Source organism: Sinohyriopsis cumingii, chromosome 7 (assembly GCF_028554795.1).
Source record: "Sinohyriopsis cumingii isolate HCF-2022 chromosome 7, ASM2855479v2, whole genome shotgun sequence".
Classification (NCBI taxonomy): domain Eukaryota; kingdom Metazoa; phylum Mollusca; class Bivalvia; order Unionida; family Unionidae; genus Sinohyriopsis; species Sinohyriopsis cumingii.
Window position 1 is genome coordinate 60223035 of NC_142967.1, and position 23475 is coordinate 60246509.

The following is a 23475-nucleotide window of genomic DNA, read 5'->3' on the forward strand; positions in this document are numbered from 1 at the left end:
CCTGCTTGAAGAACTGGGGCAAAGGTCCCACAGTCAGTCAGAGTGGGCACACTTCTTGGTCAGTTTTGATGGGCCTGGAGTCTGCTAGGGACTGTTGTTGCATATCACTGAAATTCAGTCCACTATTGAGGGGATCAGACCTTCAAAAATGTATCTGTCTCAAGCAGTGCAACCCTTAAAATATTCTTGCTGGACCATAAATGTCTCCAATCCCTGATGAAGAAACTCCACCATGAGGGCCATTGACATGGAGAGTGCATGAATTGACATCACTGCAACAGCCTCCAGCAAGTGCTTAAGTGTCATTGGAGATAATATTTACTCCTTCAAGGGACTGAAGGAGGCTGCCAAAAAGAGATCAGTATGTGATGTGATTGTCACTAGGTGTTTAACAGGAGAAAAACCAGAGCCTCAACCAATATCCTCGCTTGAATCTCACCAGAGTCCAAAGTGGTGGTGGGGTTTAAGGGTTTAAGCAAGAGAATGTACTTGATAGTTGGTGGCAGAGACCAGCTCCCAGAACACGGATTAAGCAAGATGCAAAAACTTTTCAAAATTAACAAAATGAACAGCAAAGACAAATGAAGCAAGGATTAAGGAGATAAAACACTCATTCAGCATGAACTGTTATGTGAAATGCCTGAAAGACATCTGAAATCAACAATGAAGGCCAGGTTTAATAAGTAATGAGGCACACATCTATTATACACAAATCTAAGGTAAAAAGAGGAAGATATTTCATATGTTGGCTGTGATTAAGGAGTCAGACTGTGATCAATTTTTTTATACAATTCTGGCCTCCAACACTAATTGGAGGAGGGAATACTTGGCTTTGACTGGGGACCAGGATTATGGAAAGGGAAGCAATGGACAACAGAAGGTACTGTATTACTGCTATTAAATTGTTGTTTAAGCTGAATTTATCAACAGTTTATCTACATACTCTCCATCATTTCTGCTAGTATAGACACAATCTCTTTTGTGAAAATTATTTCTGAAGTAAAAACTTTAAAAGTTACCAAGAATAACTGCTTGCACTTTTATGACTACAGCTTTAAAATCCCTGAGGAGAACTCGGCCACATATCCTAATATGACAATCCATTCAGAACAATTGATTTCATTTGGTGTTTTACAGCACAAAAACACAGCTAGATTATTTAGTACCAAAGCAATTGGAGTAAAGTACCTTGCCCAAGAACACACCATAGTAGCTGACCAAGACAGATCCAATGCTAGGATTTGAACCTACACCCCCATTCATACACGAATCAGGCATACTAACCAATGAGCCACTGCAAATCCTCCCATTTAGAAGGACAAGGATCTGCAGACTGTCCATGTTGACCACCATCAGTGTCCAACATCCAATATGTATGTTCAAGGATCACAATTTTCACTGCAGACAAAAATTACCTCAGGATAAAACTGCATGCCAAGTTTTGTGACTTTCCTGCAGATAGTTTTGTAGAGATAACAATAATAAATAATTGCTAACAGATGCCAGAGAGAGAATAGATACAAGACCATCACAAAGAGCTAAAAATTGCTATCCTGAAGAACTTTCTATTTTTAACTCTTTCAACCTACTGTGCCCTTCTGGATATCCTGCACATATATCCCTTCATTCTTGCTAAGAGGAATTTGACTCCTGAAATAAAAAGAATGTTATGTATAACATATTACAAATATTTCCATAAAAGGTGCTGAGTCAATAAAACAAGGCCACTGCTATTATTTAGTATCAATAATGGTTTTTAAGTGAGGTTACAACTGCTTTCCATTCAATATCAAGGCCATGGTTGGCATATCTAGCGCATGATCAATGCATTGCTGAAGACTAACCAAAACCATAAGAAACTGTTGAAAAAAATTATGACACTGCTATTGGCAGAAAAGTGACAGCTATATCTCACATCTCACTAATGTGGGCTTGACAAAAAGTACTGAAACAGTGCTATCTGATATGAAATAAATGGAGTCTATATATATATATATATATATATATATATATATATATATATATATATATATATATATATATATATATATTGTCGACATCCTAACTTTGTGTCCGTCCTTAGTTCATGTGACATGTCTCTCATGACCTTGAATGCTTGTTTTCAGATCCTGGTGTCATTAATTAGGTCAGTATCTGTTGTCTACAGCAACAGTATGCACTGATTAAGAAATACTGACAAAATAAGATTTATATACTTAATACAATTAAAATAAAAGAAAGTACAATAGAAAAGTTCATTTTAAATAATGCCAATTTGGCCTCAAGTTTGTGGTCCTGGAGCGAATGTTAACCATTAAAGTCAGGGCTAATGTTCACATTTTGGTTTACTGTACCTTTTTATAAGTGGCAAACCAAAGACAATTATTTCTGTGATGGCAAAGCAATGCAAAAACTTGGTTATCGTAACATGTACTTCCTATACTATGTTAGGAAAAATGAATAAAATGGACAACTATACAGAATGAAATTTTTCACTTATGTATTTAAATATAAGGGAAAAAATCTTTGTTATTTAATAACACTGAAAAACATCTTTTAAAAAATTCACCACATTTGTAAACATGGTATAATTTTATCAAATATTTGATAATAAAATAAAAATAAAAATCCTTCTTAGTTTTTTTCTTTGATATTTTTGCCATCATTGTTTTATAGCAGTTCATATGCTTGTAAAAGAAATTAAATACATTACAGATGCAAATATTTCATAATACAGGACATCATAAATGGTCAAAATATATCATAACAAATCACATTAGGGCACAAACCATGGCAGATCGAGGATACATACAATGATGTCGGGCATTTCTGTGCACTTAAGGTATCCGTCTCCAATACTGAAGCAAAACACATAACAAATTCAACCAATTGACAAAAATAAAATACTGCAATGTTTACCATTTGAGAAGAGGCAATGGTCACCAGAATATTTTGCTCAAAATAATATTAATTTTGGACATAGGGATACCACCCCCATGTTTTCCTGACTCGCAATATGTTGGCCTATTCTGCGCACAGCGTTGAAAAGATGTAATATTTATTAATCCGGCAACAGAAATGAAATGCATTACTTTGGACTGTTTCTGTCAGCATTTCAGTCGAGTAATTAGGTCAGGTTTATAGCTAGTTTTACAAAATTCATCGTAATAATGAATGTGGAAGAGAAACAACAATGAATATGATGTAATGTGTTTACAACATCTTGCTGATGGGGAAAAATTACTGAAGAATTTAGAAACAGACTATACGCTTGTGGATTTCTTGAGAATTTATACTGTAGCAGCAAGCTGACACGTTGGGTAGCAGACAATTTTGTACGTGTGGGACAACTTCTTGCAAAAATGGAAACTTGGATTAAATTGCAGTATTGTTTTAAGGTATACATTTCCATCGTTTATATTAATGTATTTATTTGTATGATTCTAAAAGATACATAGTAAATCGGATTTTCTGGGTTACCGGTTCAAGAAGTTCATGGAGTGAGTCTTCATGTTGACATTTACAAATCACATTTTCATATGCATTTTGAGTTGAAATGCCGGATATTTTTGTACACTTTATGAATATCACTTTTCTTAATTAAATTGCAATCGTTCTTTCTGATACAAAATGGATTTTTTACCCAAAATAACATGTGATCCAATGTTTACAGAAATGATGTATCGTTGCACAGAATTACCTGATGCGCAAAATTGGCAGACATGGTGGTATATGTATATAATATATATATATATATATATATATATATAAATTATAATCTGCTGCTGCATAATGTGCCAATAGTCATGGTCAATGTGGTTTGTTCTACTGATTACTCCAAGGAAATGGTAGAGACCTAGATCATGCTGGCATATTATGTGATGCAGATAGGTCTTTGCTGTTTGCAGTTTGACTTATCATATATGAGAGTATATAAGATACCAATCAGCTGATAACACAAGCTCAATGATAAGCTTAATCTCTCCTTGTTAAAAAATGTGGCACATGTTTACTAAGAATGTTAATGTTTTATAATAAGCCCACTCTTTGTTTTAAGAAATTTATTAGGATGGTTTCTCAGTCATAAGAAAAATAATGTAAATTAATCACACTTTGTCTTCTATTTCACACAGGGTATATACTTTGTGTGTGTTATGTATGGAAAAATAGAGGCAGGGAGGGAGAGGTTTTTATCTCTTGCTGCACATAATATACATGGGTGTACCAGTTCTAAACAGCATTATAGACTATGTAAGTCTTGTGATAAGGCTCTTCTAAACCTATAATAAGAGGCAAGGAATCAAGGCTAATAGCACTGGACAAAAAAAAATCCTCTTAGCAACCATGGACAAATTACCAAGAGCTACTAAGTGACTGGTGCATTGCAAATAGTCCCAGTCACTATAGTTCACATGTGTGTGTGTGTGGGCCTTGAGCTGAGGAACTTGTATTGAGAAACCAAAAGTCAGAAGTTGGGTAATCATAACTTCTCTAAATAATGACACTGAATGCTGAAAAGCCAACTGTTTCAAGGTCTTGTCAGCAAAAAGGTGCATGATTAATCTAGTTTAAATCCAACATTCCTGAGTAAAGTTATGATATGGAAACCAAAGTGAACAGGAAATAAGGGGCCATAACTTGTCTCAAGGACAATGTGGAATGGTGGAAACTGAACTTACTCTAGGTCTCTCCAGCATAAAGATGCCTGCCAAATTGGGTTAAAATACAAGAAATCCTTGGAAATGTAATGCGGGTAAAATCTAGGTTTAGAAGTGGCAAGCAAAGGGAATAACACGAATAAATTACATAACAGAATTCTAGAAATCAAAATCATTCAAAGTCTCATTGATATAAAGCCCCATACCAAATCTGGTTGACAATCAACAATCTTTGGTAAAGTTATGCTGCAGAAAGTAAAGGAATGAGGATAGGCGTAACTCTGGTAACTGATGCTATGAACACTGGAAATAAAGTGCATACAAGGTCTCTTCAACACAGAGATGGTGGTCAAATTTGGTTTAAGTTCAACAATCCTTGGGAACCTTAAGCTGTAAAAAGATAAGTTAGGGGGGTAGGTAATTTGAACCATAACTCAAGTTAAACTGCAGAAACAAAGATAGGGAGATGGGCCATCTGGGGCCATGTCAAGGGATGGTGCAAAAAAAAATAACCTGACATGGCACTCAAATGATTATGTATAGTGGATGCGTAGAGTGTTACCTAGTGTTGTTTTACTTTTTTACCTTGAACAAACAAAATATCAATTAATGGTTGCATCTCGTAGATTGCATCAAGATATCCAAATCTCATGATGTGCACCGATATCTTAACCTGGGTCTTGCGCTTGTTGGGTAGTATTTATAGGCTGTATATTCTGTATGCTGGTACAATGATTCCGAGATCTTATCAGGCAGCATCTACTTTACAGAGTTTACTACAGTCACAGGGGTAAGCATGAGTTTAGTTCACAATATTATTAAATTCTATTCCTGATTGTCTTAATGTGTCACAAATGTCACCTGAATTTACCATTTCAGCTTTTATTCTCAACAGATCGACTTTTAGCAAATTATACTGTACTAGAGATATGAAGTTTAATATTCAGTTTACTGTGGAACATATTTATATAGAAGCTGGGAGTTAAAAGCAGTGTGTATTGCAATGGCTTTTTGTGATAATCATGAGTATATACTTTCTTTCATATTTTGTTATGATTTTGTAACAATTCAAAAGAGCAATATATCTGGTAGCAAAGCAACACAGCTGGGAGAGCAATATGGTTGGCAACCTAGTGGCATAAGAGGGTAGAGTGGCCACAGCATAATTTCATTCAAAGAATGTGAATTATGAACTGTGTATTTTGAATCTTGAACTGTGAATTTGAAATTTTGACAAGACATATGGTCATATGAAACATACACACCTTTTTATGAAAAGCATGTTAACATTATGGTGAATACAAAACTTCAGGATCTGTATATGACCATTTCAGTATCATAATATCATCCAGTGAATTTTTCTATAAAATATTTATGAATGTGTCTAGCTCTAGTTTTGGGGTTAAAGTCTTGAATATGCAATGAATATTGTGGCCCTAAGCTAAGTCTTAAGAGAGTGTTCTTGATTGTTTGCATCTTTTTTCATCATTATTTTAAATTTAATTTTGCATTAATATTTGGGTTTACAGACACTCTCATACTTCATTATCAGAAACATTTCATTCACTTACATGGTGTTCTGTGTTTTCACCTAATCCATATCCATTTAGTTCAGTCTTGTTAACAGCCCATAACTCCTTTAAATAATGACCCACTTTTAGGTGTCATCAGTATTATGCTCCATACCAAATGTGGTTAAAATACAACAATTCCCAGTCAAATTATATTGTGGAAAACCAAGTTGTTGAGAGACAGATGGACTACAGGATTCCATCAACTTCCATGAGCAAGACCCTAATAATTCTGATGACCACTAAAATGGTATGTTACTTGCCCATAATTTTATACTTAAAAACCCTGACATTAACATGAGAGAATGTGTGTGTATTTGGGGGGGGGGGATGAGGCAGATACACAGAGTATGAAATGAATACCTTTGTTTCAGGACTTCCACTTCAATGGGAGGGATGTAACATGTGGGTCCCAGGATCATCCATCTTTCTCCACATTTACGCTGAATCTTGCCTGGGGAGCAAAATATGAATTATTGGATGTAAACCACAGTTAAAATGGCACCCCTTTAATTATTTTCTTGCTTGTTTGCTTAAAAATAAAAAATAAAAATTAGATTATAGAACTGTTCTGTTGTATTTTATTTTGTATCATCTGGTTGGGTAACATATTTAAAGAAAAAATAATACAGCGATTCAGAATCAAGACAAGGGAATCACAGGTCCCATGGTGACTTCATATGTTTTCTACTCAGATATATAAATACATTTGATTAGAAGTGGCATCTGCTAACAAAAGCAAAACAAAATCTTTTGATGATTTACCTTTCTTTTTGTCTTCTGATGACACCTCTTCTGTATGATTGTCAATTGCACGAAGAAGCAGAGCTTCATTTTCTGATAAAACAAATGCTTGCTGAATCCCTTTCTCAATCTCTTCACCTAAGGAAGAATTTTTAAAAATCGGATCAACAATTAGCTGTGTATTGATTTGAAACATCAAAAATGTTGAAATCCATGTTTATTTAACTGGCAGAAATTGAATTCCAAAATCTTCTTACATTCACTGATCACATCATTATTTAAAAGAGCTTACATGCTTTCTAAGAATAAGTTTAGAAATTAATCGGGTTATCTACTACGAAGAAATTCAGATCAACCATCAAATTTACTGAGAAATATTCCAGAAAGAATCATAATATCGGTCAGCAGTGAAACAGTGAATCTAATTTTTCTGTTTGTTGTGGGGCCCAATTAAAATCCAAAAAATCTGTTTATTGTTAACAAAGTATTTTACTTTTATGGGTGGTCAGTATGAAAGAGCTATCACTTGTGATTATTTTCCCAAGCCATCTCATTTAAAGGCAAAGAGTAATCAATTTAATTAAATTCAAACCATATGATTTAAAAACTAAGCGCAATCAATTTAATTAAAGTAAAAGCATCAACCTAAGCAGTGCTTGAAAATATAACATCAACTGATCAGTTTTTCACATGTTCATGTATATAAGTTGAAGTAATTATATTTACAGTCGCAGTGACCAGCCCTGTATATTGTACATGCATAATGGATCCAAATGGCAGAGCTGAGTGTGAATGCTTAACTTTGCTTGAAGATGCCCAGATTTAAAGTGGCCTTGTGGTTCATAAAAAATGGAGACAAATTTAAAAAATAAATTTTGTGCTTATGTAGAAAAAATTAAGTTTCATTTCAAAGCTAATAACTTTTATCATCATACCAATTAAAGGTTTTTCATAATTTGGAGGGTTGGATATGCATGGGGTGGGTGGGAGGTGTCAATGGATTTAACTACATACCACTGAGGTGCAATGCAAGCATAATACTACTGCAGGATCCAGACACATAATTTTACCATGAACGTTCTTCACCATACCAATTTTTGAAGCTGGGGGGGGAAGGGTTTCATTTGTCTTTAATTTCAAGCCAAGAGACATCTCAGATAGGTCTTTCAATTTATGATTTGTGACATGTAATATTTCCATGAAAATTTAATTGCCCGAAAAATCAGCGATTCAGAGAATATGTCACATACCTGGATGGAGGAAGAAGGTGCAAACCCCCTTCCTTAGTTGTCTCTGACCAAAATGAGGTTTCATTGTTTTGGGGTCTACAGGGTTCATAATGACACAAAACTGGTGGCGGTTCAAAACTGTTATTTTCACTTGGGATACAACCTCCTGCAATGTATTAAGAAAAGGATTAACTTTTTTAGCAAGTGTTTTGAAATCCTTATTTTTTTCTTCCACTGGTTTCATTTCTTTCATTCCTTAATTTTTTAATTATCATAAAATGAAATTTAGTGTAAGGGACAAAAATACTCCATATAAAATTCATGTCTTTACAACACTAAAAAATGAAAAACTCTTACTGAACTTTTGCTTTTTAATGGATCTGCTTTATGCAAGAGATATACTCTATTAGTTCAACCATGATTATTAATTTCATTCATCATTCTCTACAAAAATGCACAGCATAGTAATGAATACAAACCAATTCCATTAACATTTTCTTGAATGTCTTTTTGGATAGACCTAAAAATAATTAGATGAAGTCAAATAGAGATAAATTGATAAAACAAACATGACTAACTTTGATGTGGCATTAAAGACCTGTCTGTGTGCTTTATTAACATCAAGATAAGGTACATGTGGAGAAAATATCTCTGCATATGACCTTTCACCCATGAGGCAACTAAGAAAGGAATATTTTGCTAACAAGGAACAGTTGGTTGGAAATATAGACCACAACGTTCTAATTTTGATGGAAGAATGTAGTGTTTTTCATGAAGCATCCTTACCCAGGATTAGAAGTAATCTTAAATTTTAAAATTTGAAGTTTATCTTATATTTTCTCAGGATTTAAAAAACATTTTTAAAAAATGTTGAGGTCCAAGGCACAAAGCAGTTAATGTGAGAATAACATTTTCTAAAAATTTGAAAAAAGTATGCTTTTGAGTTAGTTTCTAAATAAAATGAAATTAAAGATAAAGTGAAAATCAATAAATAATTAAAAACAAATACCTGAAAATGCTAAGAAATTTACACCTAAAAAGTCCTGCATACTTCCCAGCAAAATACCCAATTAAAGAAATTTAAACATTCTGCCAACGTCATATTTAGACCTGCAGTTTTATACACAATTAATACATAATACATTGTACACTATAAACAATACCTTATCATAGTACCAATACATTTTCTTTACGTGGAATTTTTAAGCTCTTAAAGCTTCTCATTCAGATACTTTTCAAGAGCATTGATTTCCTCTACTTTATCCCCTGCACACTTTATATTCACAACATGCATCAAAAAGGTCACTGTCACTTTCCAACCATTGGTTTTGAAAGCCATCTTAGTTGGAAACAAAATTTACTTTGTTACCAGCTATGCTCATGGTATTTTGAATTAAGCATGTTTAAGGAGTAATATTACCTTTTCTGGATTTACTGGGGTTTCATTATTACAAATTCATGTTTTTCTCCATATAAACCCTAAAATATTACACAAGGAACTGACAAAAAGTTGACATCTAAAACTAGCATACAATCAACATTTGTGCCATTTAGAGGTCAGAATTTTTCTTATCAACAGCAAATTTTCAAACATGTCAAAATATACATTTTTTATAGAACCATAAACTAATTAAATGTTGTTATATTCCATATTTCATCAAGGTGAATTAACAAGACAGTGATAATATGTTTTTCCTAAATTCCTATCTAGGGTAATTTGGGATAAATCATCCCCAATTGTAAATCTGAATACACCTTGCTTTGATTTACTCTAAAACAGAACATAATCCTGGCAAATAAGAGAATGTACATAGGTGTTTCAATTGCACATGTTCGCGCACCTGAAAACTGACAAGTAAATCTGAAGTCATGATAATAACAACATTCCTCAAGAAAATGAAGGGATTCATCCATATTTATAAGTTTATAGGTTGGTGCTAACAATTGCCTAAGGTGCAGTCCAGAAGTCTGTACCCCTTAAGCTGGTGATCAGATCTATTAAAATGACATATGTGGTGATTGAAAAGTTATGAAATTGTTATATAGTGTGCCGATTTTGGGCCAAATGTTAACATACCTAGCAGTGTAACATATTTTTGAGCCTTTAGAATGATGTCACTAACTATATGTACTACTTTTGCTATGTTGGCAATGCATCTTCTAGTTTCGATTACATGCTTGACTCACTTAATTCAAAACAATTTTAGGCAAGGCACATCAGTTACAATTTTTAAAAATATCTTTAAAAATGGCACAACTGTTGCTCTTCTAAACATCTTGACAATGATGTGCTGTTATGGGTCTATCAAATGAATGATGGAATAAAACAACTGTCTTTAATTTGTCTGGTTGAGGTAGAGCCATTCATCATTTTTCACATTATTAGGTCTTGTGGGGTTGTTTTATGTTTTCTTCTGTTTTTTAAGGCTCTTATTTAGGTTTTTAAGGGCAAAATGAAATTTTAGGTTTTTCAAGGTTTTTTTGAGGTTTGCTGCAGACCCAGTTTATCCCAAATTACATTACTCTGCCCGCAATTGTGTAAGAGAAACTTTAAACAAACCCTAACCTAGCTAACTGATCATGTCTGTAGTGATTGCATCATGGAATGCTGGTCAGAGGTCTCATAAGAAATGCTGGTTCATTATGAATTCATAGGAATGGTCAGTCTGGTCAATCAGCTTGCTAGCAGGTGATAACAGACTCCTGACCACTGTAAACATAAATAGCTCATTCAAATGATTGTACTAGATAGTCAGCAGTTAGAACAGCGTTCAATTATAGTATATGCATTGTAGTTCAGCTGGCTGGCTATGTGGTCTGTCTTAATATTTATTTAAAATGTTACTTGCATTCAACAGAAAGCAGCAATAAAGTCTAAACAGAAAAAACAATGCTTATTCAGTTCAGTCTGCTGACCTTTTTGCTTATGAAGACCAAGCAAATAAGTGCGATTCTGCAAGATCACCTGCACTAACAAATTCATCATTTATTTCAAATGCAACTTTTTCCAGAAATTACAACATAGTCTATGCTTATGTTTTTAAATGTTGTTCCAAATTAGCACCTAACTTAAGTAACATAGTTCCATTGCATGTGAACTTCAAATTGATGCTGCAGCAATAGATTTTATAATGCATCTACATACCAAGCTGTATGTCTGCTGAAAATGGTGTCTGCAAAACTAAGCTAACCATAATGGTTAACAAGGAATATTTTGGTGGGAAATAACGATCACAGTGATCTAATTTTGACAGGTGTAGTATTTGTCATGAAGTACCTTTATCCCAAATTACATTACTCTGCTGGCAATTGTGTAAGAGAAACTTTACACCAACCCAACCTAGAAAAGTGAGCCTAATGCAATAGGTAAGAACAAGTCACTGAACAATGAAACACAGGTCACAATAACCAAGTTGTGACTGTAGCAACAGTTATAGTGACTCTTCAAGCAAACGTGACAGAGAAAATTACCATAAACACAAACACTAACCTCAGTGTTGTTGATAGACTTACTTTGAGACGGACATTATTAATCCATCAAACTGAAATACTTTGTAAGGGAACCAAAATGTTAAACTAAAACTGTAACCAATATTGATCCCATCACTGCTAGTGCAAATCAAATAAGTGATAACTAGGTCTAAAGAAGGTGAGTCAAAAACATCCATTCATCCAAAAGCAAAACTGTGTTCATGGAATATGAAAACCCAAAAAAGAAGCCTGAAAACTAATCTAAACACTAAACTTAATCTGACAGACAGTGCCCCAGAGCAATGTAACACATCACATCTTGCCCTTCCTTCTGTAAGAAATATCTAGCTGGGGCACTGACCTTGGAAGAGTAAGAATCATCTGGCTGGAACACTATACTTACAACACCAATTTCAGTTAAGTATTCTGTCATCATTTCTCCAGTAACCAGCCACATTTCTCCAGCAAGTCTGAATAAAAGATGACATGCTTTTTCAATAAAACACTGACAACTTGAATTGGTGTGGACTCAAATGTTTTTGTTCTAGTTTGTGAGTTTTCAGTTTTTTAGGTTTCAGGCCAAAAAAACTTTCTGCTGAAACTGAACAAGGCATCAAAGTGAATCCTATTATTCAAGTACTTGTTGTGATGGTAAAGTTATCAAAATTGTATGTATTTTATTGATGTTTTCTTCTTACTGACCTATCCAACAGGGGAAAACAGAGTGTGAACTATACTGATATAATATTAGATTAAAATCAGACCACAGTTCATGTTATTATAAAGGCAGGAATGGTCATGGATCCCATTGTATTATGTGTAGTAAAATTATACGTACTTCATTATAAAGTGGTACAATCCATGGCTTTCACAGACAGCATAATAATGAGGGAGTACAGAATATTGCAAGATTCCAAAGACCGACTGGTTTCTGCAAACGTATGCATAAAGTAACAACTGTGCACAAATGTTTGCAGAAACTAGTCTTTGGCAATTAGATTAATACATGTAGATTCCATGCAATCCGCCAGGTACTTAAGTCACAGTCCTATTTGTGGCAGCTATCTCTGCTATGATGTAGTAAACAAGCCGTGATGTCAACTTGATTAATGTTAGTTAACATTTATCTATGAAAATATCCAACATAATGTGCCAAATTATAACCAGATTTAAGTCTTGTCTGAATGTATATTCTCACTGTGCTTCATTTTAAATAAATTCTCAACAATGAGCTAAGAAATATTTGTGTAGATTTCCATGAATGTTAGTCTAGAAGATGGCACATACATACATACATACATATATATATATATATATATATATATATATATATATATATATATATATATATATACATGGTTTGAATGGTATATCAGCATAATCCAGGCTATATGATGCCCAGAAAAGCAAAGTTGTACAAGTATAAAAAGTTGCTTGTTATAATTTTAACAAAACTTTTGAGCACATGATAGGCTATGCATGGATGCCAGTATATTTGGTTAAGGAAACACCTGGGAAAACATTTAGAAGAACCACTGTCCCATGGGAAGCTACTGGCAAACTGTCTCACATGCCCATGTTGGCCAGGCAGAATCCCTAACCCATGCAGAGAGATATATATGTCAGAAATTTGTACAGGTAAGTGCTTTAGACTGCTAAGTCACCTGGGGTAAAAAGTTAAATTTGCTAAAATCTTCATGAATAGAACCCTTCCAAATAAAACATGTACATCTACAAGATAAGAAAAGATAAAGGGTAAATAGTCAATGATAGGAGATATAACATAATGGCTTTTCACTTGATGTGACATGCTTGACAATATACCTGCAGTTTTCTGTAACTGAAATTTTTTAGACAATACTAGGTTTGCCAAGAAATATATTGTGTACATTTATTTTTCATTTTCAATACAATGCACAAAAGCATAAATCTGCTGCTTGACTTCAGAGATTGCTCAATACTGATTACTGATAGCGCCTTCCCACTAAATATATTATTTTTTGCCATATAAAGAAGAAGCAGATATGGTATATTTTGTTATGTGCCTGGTATACTGTGGTAACTAACCTGTCTTTTCCCTCGGAATCCACCAGAGTTTGCTTGGCTTTCAATATAAGACCTGTTTCTGGGGTTAGGGTCTGTTTCTTCTCTACACGTACCACCTGAAGATGACACATAAATTGGTGATATTTGAGTCTATCCATAGAAGAGATAAATCTCCCATTCAACCATATATTCACATATCAACTGTATGCACAAAGAAGGTTAGATTCAATGAAAACTGGCCGCATAACAGGTCATCACATAACTGGCCACATGTGCAAACTCCATGTGTATAATATATTTTAGATTTATTACAAAACCATTTAATCTTACATGATTGATCTGGTGTTTGATACAGCTGTTCAATATTTTCCATATGACACAGCTAAAAATTATCCATATCATACACACAGCCTGGAACTACTTGTACCTCATAAAATATTCAATAATAGTCTACCTAAAATTTGAAAATTATTTAATGCTATACCTACTGTAATCTTAACAAATGTTGGCAGATTTTTTAATAAAAATGCAGTTGTCTTTTGCTTGGTAGAATGACTCTTTATCTGCTGTCGGCAATCATGGCTGGTGAAAAAGGCCAAATTTTTCACTGGGGCCACAAGGGGGAATATTGAACGAAGTGATGAGGAGTTTTATAGGAATTTCAAAGTACTTATAGCTGAAAATTAGAGTTAGTTGAGGATGACAATATTTTGGATGGAATGTTTGACAATGTTTTTTCAGATGAGGCTGGTATGCAAAATAACACCAAACATCGCATGAGAAAGTAATTTGCCACTATGGCCAGGGATCTGAAATCTCATACTAAAAGTAAAAAACCTAAATATTTAAAGGTCTGGGAGTCATGTCCAATTTAGTGATTGGTTAGAAATGCCCCCACGTTCGGAGAAATGGGACATTTTCAATATTACTCCTGTTGATTCAGACACTTACAATAATGCTTACCATGTCACTTTATTGAAACTGGATGATTTGTACAATTAATCAGATACTCTTACTAGTTACCACATAGCTATGGACAGATATTTAAGGGACAAGAACTACAACTACAGCATTTCAACATCAAATGATTTTGCTACCAGCCACAAAGTGCTGAATTTTTGCCACAAAGATCTTGAAAGGTTTAGGAAATTGCCCAAACAAAGTGAACCAGTAACTCGAAACAAGAAGAAATTTTATGGAATTCTGGTCAACATGGTATCTACAACCCTAATGCCTTACTTGATACTGTCTGGTACCACAATATAAAATTATTTGTTTTCAGAGCCACTGATAGAAACCGACAACTGAAGCAGGAAGACATTACACTAAAAAGTGACAAAAATGGGGAGGAGTATATAGAAATCAATAAAAGATCAACAAGAACAAGGGACAGTAACAGCGGTCATCTACAAATTTTAATCCAAAGCAAATCTAAAATAAAGAATGTCCAGAAAGATGCCCAGTTCTAGCTTAAAAAATTTATGCTAGCCATATGCCTATATCCACTGCCACCCCTGAATAACATTATCACCTAAGAATTTGTCACAATAGAACTGCCGATGGTCTGTGGTTCAAGTGTCACCCTGCTGACATGACTAAATTGAAATCAATAATGAAAACCACGTGAGAAAACTCTGGACAAACAGAAGATGAAAAAACTGCAGTGTTCTATGAACTTCAACTGAACAACTGAGACACATCTAACTTCCAGAATGTTCAACTGATGATCCAATTCCCAGTTGCAGCACTGATGACACACAATGAGACATTCCATAAAGGAAAAATCATCTACAATTCATACACCAGCCGGGAAACCATTTCAAACTTCAGGGTTTCAAAATATGGTCTTAGGAATTCTTTTATGGGGCAAGCCTAAGTGGAAGAACTTTCAATTTGTCTTTTAATATTGCTAGGCATTCAAATTGATAGGTAATTCTGAAAATAAAATTGATAAACATCTGCAACATAAATGTACACATATAATAGACAGCAGCAGCTCCTTTTAACTCAGACAAAATTTTTAAAAATACATTTATGATTAATATTACACTTCCCACTCACCTCTTCATTTACACCTGCTAGGTATTTTCACTCCCCACTCACCTATTTATTTACACCTGCTAGGTATTTTCATTCCCCACTCACCTATTTATTTACACCTGCTAGGTATTTTCACTCCCCACTCACCTCTTCATTTACACCTGCTAGGTATGCTCCTTCCTCTTTGATCAACCACTCTTCCCCAGTGACTCGCTTCCTGGCACAAAATGTAAAAACATTAACATTTCAGGTTCAGAGAAACTGTCATGACCACACCCCTTTAACAGGACATTTTTAAAAATGAAGTGCAAATATTCCCTGCATGCACAAAAGACAAATATTTGAAGTAAACAAATGTACCACTTTTATTAGCAGCACAATTTGAGATGCTAATAAAAGAAGCAAGTCATAAGGAAGTATCCTCCTTGGTGTTTTAAAAATATTATTGTATGCAAATTTCTCATTCTGTAAGCAACTTATATTAACCTCTGGTTGCTGTCAAGCAAATTAAAACATTTGAAGTAAAACTCTAACTAACCATCTCATGAACTTTTTTGTGTCTCCTTTTAGTTGAATGCATGAATATTACATTTTAACATTAGTCAAGCATATATATACCAACCAGTACTCTGGTACATTTACACTCGTTGTGACACCTTCACAGAGGGTGCCAATATCAGTATGTGACAAGGTAAAATTATTAATATTATGCAATTGCAATGGACATCTATGACATAAATAGGTCCCCTCTGTCCATGCTGGAAATGTGTCTTCTACACACATTAATTTTACAGCAAGTAGTGAAAGTGGAAAAATATTTAAATATAAAAATTCTTTTGCAGGACTTATTTTTGAAAATAACTTTAGAGTATTCCCAAATCTGTCCAAATGTTACATAAAACCAACGATCATGGTTCCACTCTTTAACTTACCTCTCATAATACTGTGAAACACTGTATTTTGGTGGATTTCAAATATCATGGTTTGGATAAAAAGTATATATTTGTGGGTACCTAATTTAGCTGGATCTTTCCTTTACAAAATAAAGCAAAAGAAATCCCAATGTTGCATATATCACTGTAAAAGGTTAAATCAACATTCATTTCCGTGCATTTATAAGCAAAAAGTTTTAATCCATACTGCAGTTATTAAGTTCATTAGTTAAGCTATACATTGATAACATCTGGTTTAAATGTGGTGATCTTAAAGAAAATGCCAACTTCTTTTTCCACACGTCTGAGCTAATACATTTAATACCCCTATTTTATTCCTAATTAATTACGTTCTCAGGTGTTTTTAAATATCTTTATCAAAACAAAAAGTTCTAAACAATTAGGGAATAGGTTTCTGAACAATGTCAATGAGAGTAAAAGCAGTCATTGTTACAGGGATTAAATAAAGGTCAGTGGAGATTATTCTTTTTCCTTGTTTTTGCTATGTGGTCGTTTATAGCAATGCATATTTTGTCAAGACATCGCAGTTGGTGGTCTCGTTCAGCAGATGGTCGCTCATGACAGAGTGTTTATATAAGAAAATCAATCCAGGCATTATGAATGTGGTCAGAAAGACAAGCTGTCATTCATAGCAGAGGTCGCTCATAACTCATTTTATGGTATTTTATTCTAACATTAAATCTGAGGTTTAGCTCAGCCACAAAAACTACCAAAACTGGAACCCAGTGAATTTACAACATTTCACAGTATAACTTAATGTACTGGTTTGCTTCTTGCTAACATTTTTACTTCCATGTACCAGTCACCACCCTCTAAATGGTAAAAATTACAATTTTCTTTCTCAGGTTTGTTGTTTGATTTTGTTGGACTGTAGAAAGGAAATTTTTTTCAGGGTCTAATGTTTTGTACCAGAGACCAGTTTTACAGATAATTTTTATTAGTAAGTAATAAAAATAACTGTTTATCCTATTCTTTTATTTTCCATACAAAACAAATTTGTACATTTTGATATCTGAAATGAGTTTTAAAAAAATATCACGATCAGTAAAGAGATACCATGACTGGATTAGGGGAATGAGGTCTGCCGTCAGTCCTCAAAATGGCACAGGAATGAAATTCTGGGTATTCGGGTTCTGCAAAACACTAAGTCTAATCTTACAACCATGCTGTGTTTAACAACTTTCAACAAGCAGTCTAAGCAGGCCTGAGATCACTCACCAGGAAGACGTCTACCTCAATGTTAATACGTTGGCAGTTGGCCAAGAAATATGGGTGAGCAAAATCAAGTTTCTTTCTTTCTTTTAATAATGAATCCATAACAGATGAAAGTGGTATTATTTAACTACCATTGTATTAACAGATGTGACTTGACGTGTTATTGCAGTGTGTCTTAGTGCCATGAAATCAGGGAGAGATTGGGTGCATGATAAGGTTACTGTGACTTCTGTCTCTTATTTAATTATAACATAAAAATGTTTTGTATACCATTGTAATAATCACAGATAAGTGCTGTAAAAGAAAACGGCAAAGTAAATGAAAATTACTCGACAGCTGGAAAGTTATTTACAATTTATGACCTGCTTTAAGTCTGCACTGCAGCTTTATGCATCAGGAATCTGATTTGAGTCAAAAAACTGTCTAACTGAAACAATTACCCAGCAGCATTCATTTGTCTTGATGCATCTGATTAGAAGAATCTATGATCTAGAATGTGTGAAAATTGTATTATTTTTAAATACTCATTAAGCTATTGTTAATTTTGTGACATGGGTCAAGTTTTCATTACTAATCTCAGTAAAGACCATTACATGGAGACAGATATTCTACGTGGCATGGAAGAAAATATGCCTTCAGTAATACTGTACCAGACATCCTGTTCTTTACTGATTTACAATATGCACCCTTGAACAACTTTAAGATAAAATCTTAACATCATTGAATTTTTGACAATGATGACATTGCAGTTGGTACCAGACTTGTACCATTAATGAACAAGACAAAAAATTTGAATTAAGTATAACGAGCTTCAACTTACTCTCCATTGATATCCTCACAATCCTGAATTGCTCTGAGGACCAGGGCCTCCCCAGTCTTTATGATGACAGGATCCACTATCTTGACTATTCTCTGAAAATAGATGTTCTTTTTGTGCAGTTATCTGACTCCCTCAATCCACATCTGCTATACATATACAATAGCATAGCCTTCTTCAAAACTTTGAAAGAAAAACATGAGTCTTAACAGTGTAATCCTGCCACCATGGGGACCAAAACTTCAGTCCCAGCCTGACCTTGAAACCATAAAACTATGAAGCTGAGTTTGAGACTGAATTTCCACATTCAACCAATCAAGCAATATTGGTCGAAAAATACAAAATCCTTTGTCATTGGTTGAAATAAGATCTCAAGCTAAAACTTGGACTTCAAAGTTTTTAAGATTTTCAGGCACTAAGCTTGAGACTTTTATTTGACAATTCACATTTTGTTTTTGAAAGTCACCACTGGTAGGCTGGGAGTTAATTTAAACCTCCAGCTACAGCTCAAGAATTTTACAATATCTAGGCCAGATTTGGTAGTGAGATTTACCTTTCTGGCAGCAATGAATATGGATAAAGAAACAACATTCAGAAACTAAGGTGGAAATAGTTCACTTGAAGTAATGAAGGATTTCAGGTTACATATCTCTATGTCTAACTTCCTTGTAGGTAATCTCTAAGTGTGATTTTCTTATGATTTAGTAACAAGAAGTTTCTGATAAAACTGTTTCATTATACACCAAAATAGATGATTTGGTGTAACTGAAAAAGCAGGACAATTTGAAGACATGGAGCAGTATTTCCAGTCTATTGTAACATTAATGTCATCTTTAACATTCCCTTGTGTAAAGGTTGACTGAAAATCTGTTTAAATTAAAGGTATTGCTGCTGTTCTCTGAAAGATCCAATTATTATCCCTTGTGTTAAGATTACTGACAATCTGCTGAAAATTCTGGCTATCTGTTGAAACTACTGCTGTTCTTTTAGTGGTCTAATTATGCTACAACAGTTGTTGCTGTTGATTTTATGAATTTCTAGAAGTGAAACTTTTCACTCTGACAAAGGTATATGAAAAAGTGGAATGTCTATGACGAGGTACATTAACATATTTCATATTAAGGTTAATATAAACTGCTGAAGCAGGTAGTTTTCCAGTATTAAAAACAAATTGCCATACACTGTAGGGAGTTGGCATATACATGAGAGGTCCCTCCAGCTGCCATCTGTCTCCAGCTTTTCGAGATACTCCATTCTCATCATCATGATCAAGGACAGCTTCCAGTTGTATTGCATGGTTAGCTCTAACTACTGGCAGTTTGAGGATAGCAGGGGAATAGTTGCTGGATTTTTTTCCAAAATCTGTGGCATTTTGTAAAGACTCCCCTGGATAGAGAGGGAATGGCTCCTGAAACAGACAAAAAGTTGTGTAGATTAGCAGTTTTCAGATTCAACTGAAATGTTTTACAGCCTCCTATACACCATTGTATTATAAATGAAGAATTAGTTATCTCAACATCTTAAGGGTCTTATCCCTCAAAATTATTAACAGTGCTCAAAGATACTGAGAATTCACATTCCTTTCATACAATCTGATCTCTTTTATTGAAGATTTATCATTCAATATTGCCATCAGATGAAACTTCTTATTTCCTTTCTCTATATTTCTTTCCTTCTGCAACAAATACTGAACTTGAGCTGATGGGTGTATCTCCAAAGGCCAAACTCACTACAATGAGCATCCAGTGGCCATAACTCCTCTAAATGATGATAAGGAATATTTGAAAGCCAACTCCTTAAAAGACTGAATATAAAGGTTGATGAATAATTTGGTTGAAATCAAACATTCCTAAATATGTTTATGCCATGGAAACCAAAGCCAGGAGGACAGGCTATATGGGACCATGACTCTTCTAAATAATACTGTGGTATGCTAGAAACAAAATTTAATTAAAACTTTCCTCATTATAAATGATATGCTAAATTTAGTTGAAATCCAACAATCCATAGTAAAGTAATGCTCCATGGTCAGGAGGATGGAGAATCAGAAGCCATAGCTATTGTAAATGATGTCATGGAATATTAGAAATTAAACTCAATCAAGGCCTTATCAATATAAAAGTGGTTTAAAGTTGGAACTCCAATAATCTTCAGAAATGTTATATTGCATTATGTTAGGAGGATAGGAAATCCAGTGCCATAACGTCTCTAACTGAAGTTGTGGATTGCCGGAAATAAGAATTATTCATGTTCTTATCAATATAAAGCAGCATATCAAATTTAGCTGAAATCCAAAAACCCTTGGTAATGCAATTCTGTAGAAATTAATGTCAGGAGGGTGGACATTCAGAGCTACAACTCCTGTAAATGATGCTGTGGAAGACTTGAAGACTTCTTCAATAGCTCATCAATAAAAAGCACCATAACAAACAAACTAGGTTGAAATCCAACAACCTAATTAAAGTCATGCTGCTGCAACCACCGCCCAGAGGAAGGTCAATCAGGAGTCCATAGCTCCTGTATGCACTGTAGAATGCTGGAAAACCAACAAATTCATGGTTACATCATTACTTATAACTGCATGCTAAATTTGGTTGAAATCCAAAAAATCTAGGTAATTATGCTGTGTAAACAAAATTCAGTAAGACAAACATTCTTGGGGCATAACTCCTGTACATGATGTCATGGAAAGCTAAAAAATTGAACTCCATCAAGGCTTTATAAAAATAAAGGATCTGATTTGTCATGATCTGAAATAGTAACTTCTATCAAGCTGGTAGGCATGGTGTCAGGATAATGTGACTGGGTGGGACATGATGCTATATGTCTGCGGCATGATGCCCCAGTGCAAGACATCACTATAAACTGCCATCCTGCAGACATTGTAGTGATATGAATGAATTTTTTTAAAGCTACATTAAAAATCCAAAACAACACAAACACACTCTATCAAGCTTAAAAACTCAGTATCCTGCCCTTCAAACCCAATATCTCTCTATACAACTATAAAGCTCTATCGTCAAGGAACACAACATCAAAATAAATTGTTAAAATACAAACACTCTAACAATCAAAATGAACTTGTGAGTAAAACCAGGGTTCATTCAAGGCTGCAGCCTTGCAGTAATTATCCTTATTTTTCATCTTTGGCATAAGAAAGTTCCCTGCAAGGTGCCCACAGAGCTCATAAAAAATAAACAAGAAAATCAGGATAAAAGATCCTTACAGTTGATTTGAAACTGAAATAAGTATATAACATGATTAGTTAATAGAGTATTTTCACTGACAAGAAAGTATAAGGTCACGAATTTCATTAGCTGACAGAAATATCTTTCTGATTTTGATCTTAGGCATATGCCCATGATCACTGAGAGAAAATGTAAAGAAGATGAAATCTTCACTGAAAAACTGCTGCATTTATTTCCATAGTAGTGTACAGGAAAGAAAAGCTTTAGTCTCAAATGTTCAAAATTAATTTACATGGAGAATGGTCACTCGGGCCATCAGGAATTAAAGTCCCAGTACAGAATACTCCTGACACGAGAGACTGATAATGATGAATGGTATTCTGGATTCATTAATTCATACAATTATGCAATGGTAAATCAGGATATTTGGTGTTTGCAGTTGGACCCAACTTATAAACAAATATATAGGGTACACATGCACAGTCAGTAACAAAATCCAACTGGACTAAATGATGTATTCATTGCTCCAATTCTAGAAGCATCCGTATCTCCAACTTTGACAGCCAAAACGATAACCATAAATGTTAGTTTTCCTCAAGAATGATCTCCATCTTTAGATCCTCATCATTTCTACATATTTAACATATTCAGCCTTAATATTTGCTGGCCAGGTCCATTTGGTCCATTGCAATGAGAAACTACAGTCTAAGTACCAGCAGTGTTAAGTGTTCATTTTAGGTTTTGTTAGTGACCCAAACATTTCATCTTTCCCACAAGAAATCTGGGTCTATTGTGCCAACTGGACACATCAAAAGAACCCAGAAAGTAAAGAAATAAGACTGTTATAGTTGTTATTAGACCGAAAGAACTGAGTGTACCCCAAGCTAGTTTAATGAATAGTGTGTGATCAGTGCCAAAGAAATATATGATGATCAATTACATTGGGTGAATTTGAATAGCTTGTACACCAAACAAGAACAGATTGCTGATGCTAATAAGATAGCAAATGTAATGAACAGCTGATGAAATCTTCTGAAAAAGCATGTCATCAACCATCAACACAACCAGCAAAGTCTCATCTATGTATCACCATACTTATTTGTAAAGCCAACCTACCTTATGAAACCTGATTTCAGACTGCCCAAGCTTCTGCTGATATCCTTTTCCTGGAACAAATTTTCTGGAAAAGAAAATATTGCATGCTGTCAGTATTAACTAAATAATGTGAGAAAAATAACCCTTATAAAGTAAAGCTTAGTCACTTAAATCCTTACAGGAGTAGCAAAAACAAGATTTTTAACATGCTCACTATGGTAGCCATATTGGAGGTCAGATTGGCACCGTATTAAATTAGGGCTAATTAGATATCATTTTGAAGTCTCTTGGTGAAAACACTATTTCTATCATGCCTTTCCATTCAGGCCAAGTAGTGATAATAAGATGGGTGCCAAGGCAGTCATGTTGGATGTCCAAGCAGTATTTTTATTTAGGACCAACTTTATATTTTTTTGAGACCTAAAAAGTGTATTTTGAAGTCCTAAGG

At 34.3% G+C, this 23475-nt stretch overlaps 1 protein-coding gene across 1 annotated transcript in view; it reads right to left on the minus strand.

The window, feature by feature from the left end:
* The window catches only part of LOC149795350 (major vault protein-like), a 101234-nt gene that overhangs the window by 61236 nt on the left and 16523 nt on the right, over positions 1 to 23475 (minus strand). Inside the window, exons 3-12 of the mRNA XM_089965125.1 lie at positions 23049 to 23112; positions 19925 to 20152; positions 18748 to 18839; positions 15907 to 15976; positions 13741 to 13835; positions 12077 to 12143; positions 8224 to 8368; positions 6995 to 7111; positions 6593 to 6683; positions 1590 to 1650 (exon numbers count right to left, since the gene is read on the minus strand). Of these exons, the coding sequence (XP_089821251.1) occupies positions 1590 to 1650; positions 6593 to 6683; positions 6995 to 7111; positions 8224 to 8368; positions 12077 to 12143; positions 13741 to 13835; positions 15907 to 15976; positions 18748 to 18839; positions 19925 to 20152; positions 23049 to 23112 (1030 nt within the window). The remainder of the gene's footprint in view (positions 1 to 1589; positions 1651 to 6592; positions 6684 to 6994; positions 7112 to 8223; positions 8369 to 12076; positions 12144 to 13740; positions 13836 to 15906; positions 15977 to 18747; positions 18840 to 19924; positions 20153 to 23048; positions 23113 to 23475) is intronic.